The sequence below is a fragment of the Sinocyclocheilus rhinocerous genome, unplaced genomic scaffold, assembly GCF_001515625.1.
Source record: "Sinocyclocheilus rhinocerous isolate Xijiao unplaced genomic scaffold, SAMN03320098_v1.1 scaffold1563, whole genome shotgun sequence".
Classification (NCBI taxonomy): domain Eukaryota; kingdom Metazoa; phylum Chordata; class Actinopteri; order Cypriniformes; family Cyprinidae; genus Sinocyclocheilus; species Sinocyclocheilus rhinocerous.
The window spans coordinates 192,936-197,935 of NW_015656185.1; the positions used below are offsets into that span (position 1 = coordinate 192,936).

General features: G+C 41.4%; 1 protein-coding gene across 1 annotated transcript in view; it reads left to right on the plus strand.

The window, feature by feature from the left end:
* Nucleotides 1–2,178: 2,178 nt before the first annotated feature.
* Nucleotides 2,179–5,000, plus strand: part of nr1d2b (nuclear receptor subfamily 1, group D, member 2b) — a 7,969-nt gene continuing 5,147 nt past the window's right edge. Inside the window, exons 1-3 of the mRNA XM_016527383.1 lie at nt 2,179–2,537; nt 3,823–4,026; nt 4,519–4,607. Coding sequence (XP_016382869.1) covers nt 2,519–2,537; nt 3,823–4,026; nt 4,519–4,607 — 312 coding nt within the window. The 5' untranslated portion in view covers nt 2,179–2,518. The remainder of the gene's footprint in view (nt 2,538–3,822; nt 4,027–4,518; nt 4,608–5,000) is intronic.

Consider the following 5,000-nt stretch of genomic DNA (forward strand, 5'->3'; position numbering starts at 1 on the left):
GTGTGTGTGTGAGAGAGAGAGTGTGTGTGTGTGTGAGAGAGAGAGAGAGTGTTAGTGTGTGTGTGTGAGAGTGTTAGTGTATGTGTGTGTGTGTGTGTGTGTGTGTGTGTGTGTGTGTGTGAGAGAGAGAGTGTTAGTGAGTGTGGGTGTGTGTGTGTGAGAGAGAGAGTGTTAGTGAGTGTGGGTGTGTGTGTGTGAGAGAGAGAGTGTTAGTGAGTGTGGGTGTGTGTGTGTGAGAGAGAGAGTGTTAGTGAGTGTGGGTGTGTGTGTGTGAGAGAGAGAGTGTTAGTGAGTGTGTGTGTGTGAGAGAGAGAGAATGTTATTGAGTGTGTGTGTGAGAGAGAGAGTGTGTGTGGGTGTGGGTGTGAGAGAGAATGTTATTGAGTGTGTGTGTGGGTGTGTGGGTGTGTGTGTGTGTGTGAGAGAGAGAGAGAGAGAGAGAGAGAGAGAGAGAGTGTGTTATTGAGTGTGTGTGGGTGTGTGAGAGAGTGTGAGTGAGTGTGTGTGACAGACAGCATCAGTTCAAATGCTTTGTGTGACTGCTGAACACACACACACACACTCGGTGATATACTGTAAATGTTACTCCATCCTATATGCATGATGCAAAGTGGAATGGAGAGCATTTTAATGACAGTTGCACAGAATATAAATTGCACATCTAATTTATCAGCGGAAAAAGCTTTTAACACAGGTGTCCCAGTGGAGTATGTAACAGAGTAATGCAAAGTGTCATCATGATTCTTTCTATCTTCATTTGCAGCACTAATTTTCTATTATTTCATCACTTTAAACCTTACAACTTCTTGAGAATTGTTATCTTTCTTTAAAATAATTGACTCTTGATATTTTTATCTAATTGAACAACATTCAGAAATGTTTAGTACATAACATTCTGTAGCTAGTTCATTGCTCTGCACGGTGAGTCTAGTAATGATGAGTGTCAGCTGATCACTCTTATGAACCCAACACTAAACGTTCATATTTGAAGGCCGTTGTCTGAGTTCAGGAAGAGCCGGTGAAACTTTTAAACTCTTCCTTGTGGCGTCTCTAGCCTTGAAATTTCATTTTTGTCCTAACGTATTTAGCCGTAGGTCCTAACACCCTGACCTCTGACCCCTGACCCCTGACCTCTGTGGCCGGAGCCTTGAATGGAAAAGCTAAGCAGTGTTTGGTGTGAGAACCAGGCACCATTATTGATCTTTGGGCCCTAACGTGACATTACTGAATCAGCAATAGATGCCAATTTAATACTAATCAATAATGTGTTAGAAATACATCTCCTTTGGACTCATATTTATAGTAAGGTTTACCCCTTCTGTCCTTCATTACTTAAAGTGATGTGTAGATATGTAGAGATTTAATATAAAGGAATAGTTCAAAAATCAAATTGTTCAATAGCAATCAAGAAGTCATGTCAAAAATGATTGATTGATTGATTGATTTATGTATATATTTATGAATGCATGCATGTATGTATGTCCGTCCAGTGACTTACCTGATCATAGTTCAAACATATCGAAGTCACATAACACCCCAAAATATATATTTTGCCTAAAAACAAAGCCTCTTCAAAGTTTATTACCAGTGGTTGCAATGGGACATTATTTCCATGACAGATAAGCACAACTCTCTGTAATTCACTATTCTCAATATTATTCAATATTAGTCATAAGCAGCATGAGTATATTTGTAGCAATAGCCAACAATACATTGTATGGGTCAAAATGATCCATTTTCCTTTTATGCTATAAATCTGACCCTTATGGTTTTGTGGTCCAGGGTCACATTTTATAGTAATGAGAATACACGTTTTAATGGTTCTAAAAACAAGACTAAATTTAAAACCTAAAATTTTGAATATTCGATTTTTTTTCACCCCATAAGGTTACCAACTGATTAATGCTAAATCAGCTTAAGTGTAAATCTCGTTTCAACTTGGGGTGCACAGCAAACACCACATTTCTATAAATAGGCTACTGGCCAGCAAAACGTCCCTTTGATGTACTGAGAGGTTAGTTGGCAGGGCATGGGGTCACCAGGGCGCTCCGGGTGTGGGCTGAGGGGCACAGGAGGCCCCGCAGGAGCAGTGAAAGTGTGTCAGTGGGTTATACCGACACTAATGCAGCTGGGGGCGGAGCCGCCCTGAAGCGGGTCACGTGATCTGCAGCTCCGCTCTCTGCGTTAACCCTGCGTTTATCCACAACTCCGAGCTACAGCAAGTCCAGTCGACCAGAGAGCCTGCAATAGACGCGAGGTCGTGTGGATGTGGTCTCTAGCCGCTCCGGGTTTTATTATAGCGTTTGAATTCATTTATATTTTTTTCTGTGATAACCCGAGGGTGTTTTTATCCAAGCAAAGCGGCGCTAAGTAATTCGGACTCTCTGGTAGGTGTGTTAGAAATGCTCCTCAGGTAGTGTGTAGGTGGAAAGATCACACAGCGACTAGAGAGTTGCTGTAAACGGAGTAAAAACGGCACAAACACACAGCTGACTGCGGCTCTAAGCTGTCGGAGGACATGGATTTCACAAAGGCTGGTAAGATCAGTATGGTTTACATTTACTTCTGAATATGACTGTATAAGCGGTGATATCTTCAGTGTAGTCTTGTTTTAATAAATGACACCGAAACGTAGTTGCGCGTGATGCCGCGAATGTTTACTGTGCATTGAGGTGTGGTTTGGGTTTTTATTGCTTTATTTTCAGCAGGAGAACTGTAAGTAGGTTAACAGCGCCAGGCTTGTGTTGTTATGCCATAGATTGTGGGTTACAGTCTCCCGACTCACATGGACCGCTCAGCCTAGCCATGTGCGTCTGTGTTTACGCGTCCTGTGCGTCTGCTCTGATTGGTCGAGAGAAGTCGTGACGTGCGTGTTGCATAATTTGCATGGCGGTATGGATGCGGCCGCGGTCTGACCCACTTTCCGAGATGGTCCTCAAGGAAGAACACAAGATCCATGGGGCGTGGTTGGATCCAGAGCCAACTCCTCCCACATTACATATCCCTAAACCCACCGATCCTAGATGTGGATCCAACCACGCCCCCAAGACATGCCGCGTACACGTGGGGGCGGGGCTAAGAACACGCCAATCAACAGCTCAGCGACACAAAATTAAATATAAACTAAATAGTTGAACTGACTTGAAAAATGGCATTGGGATTTACTTTCATTTACATTATTTATTTATTTATTTAATTTTATAATAGGATTTGGATAAAGGAAGAAAAATTATGCACCCTGAGCCTCATTAGCTATATATATATATATATATATATAGTTTCCTTCTATTTGACTCATGAGCATGTGCTTATTTAATTATATATTTTTTATCTTTGTAACAATTAACAAATAATAGCATGTTAACGTGTGAAAAAAAGTTGTTTGTTTGTTCTCAGTATTTCATTTGAGTTTAATTGTTTGCCGGTAAGGCCTACACCCTGAAAGAGGTATTATGTAACGGTGTTACCTAACCATTGAGAGTGGGGCAGCAGAAATCAGGTCAACCCGTACAGAGAGAGATACATTACAGCCTGGTCCACTTTCTGACAATAAGACTGGCTACAGCTTAAAATAAAACATAGGGGCAAATATGATGTTTGTAATACCTATATGGTTTGCATTTACTGTGTATATATTTGTTTCTATTATTAATGATAAACAGAGTTGTCAACAGATGCATGAAAAAGCTGGAATCAACCTCTAGGCCATGTCTCGTCCTCATATGCTTCATAATTTATATCCGCATATTAGGGTCCACGTGATTTGGAAAATGAAGTCTGAAAAGTCATTTGACATTTGTTGCTCTTCTGTGTGTCATCCAGCAGGTGGAGTGATAGCTTACATTAGCTCCGCGAGCTCGGCCTCCAGTCCCGAGTCGTGCCACAGCGACTCCTCCAACAGCAGCTATCAGTCCTGCTCTCCGCCCCACGCGGGCCAGGGCCAACAGGGCGAGCCCCTCGCTGTGGCCCCTCAGTTCCTCCCATGGAAGACACGATCGCCCTCCACCGCCAAAAGCGGCATTACAAGTGAGAGACTGATCTAAATGAAATAAAGGAATCTGTGGAGTGTTCTTAAAGTTCTTAAAGACTGATCATCTACAAATGTAACAATATTTTAAGGAACTATATGAATATGTTTAATTTTTCACATTTCTGTTGTCATAGTGTTAATTATTATGTAATAAGCATGTCAAAAATATGCTTTCTCATGTTTACCCTAATGTACATGTATTCACATTCCCTATGTTATTTTTTTTATGCAGTTGGATATGTCAGGGAGTTCAAAATGGAACAGAAATAGAAAAAAAAAAAGTATTGTAGATTGGTCACATTAATCATAATAATGATGCAATGAGCTGATATTTGTCAATTAACATGGCAAGATTCATTATATTTGTCCTTGTGAGCTTGATCATGTAGTAATGGTTTTCTAGCTGTTTGAGGAAACAGAAGGAGAAAGCCAATCGGAGCGCAGAGCATTCCTTGTTCATCTGACCCTCTGTATTTCCGCTCCTGCAGAGATTAATGGGCTGGTGCTGCTATGTAAAGTGTGTGGAGATGTGGCGTCAGGATTTCACTACGGCGTTCACGCCTGTGAGGGATGTAAGGTGAGAAAACGTTAAGTGTTAGTGTGAATCGTCAGCCACATTTCAGTATATGATTTTAAGAATTAGAGGTTTTATTTTGTTGTTTCTGAGATCCAGAGAAGTCAAAAGTTTAGAAAGGGGTGTCTGAAAAACTCATGTTTGTTCGGTTTTGCTTACTACTCAGTAAAGGCGGTTTGTGCTCATTTATAGTGTCTGTTTCTCTGTTAAACTGTCACTGTTGTTGAATTAGGTAGGGCCAATGTGACACGGCTGTCATGCCTTATCTGGGTCACATCTACCTGTACATTGTCCTGAAAGGAGATGTCACTTTGCTTTATTTATGCCTAGACAGCCTGTTTAACCATCAGAGCAAAGCTCCATGACAGAAGGGTGTCATCGGTCCTGAGCGGGACA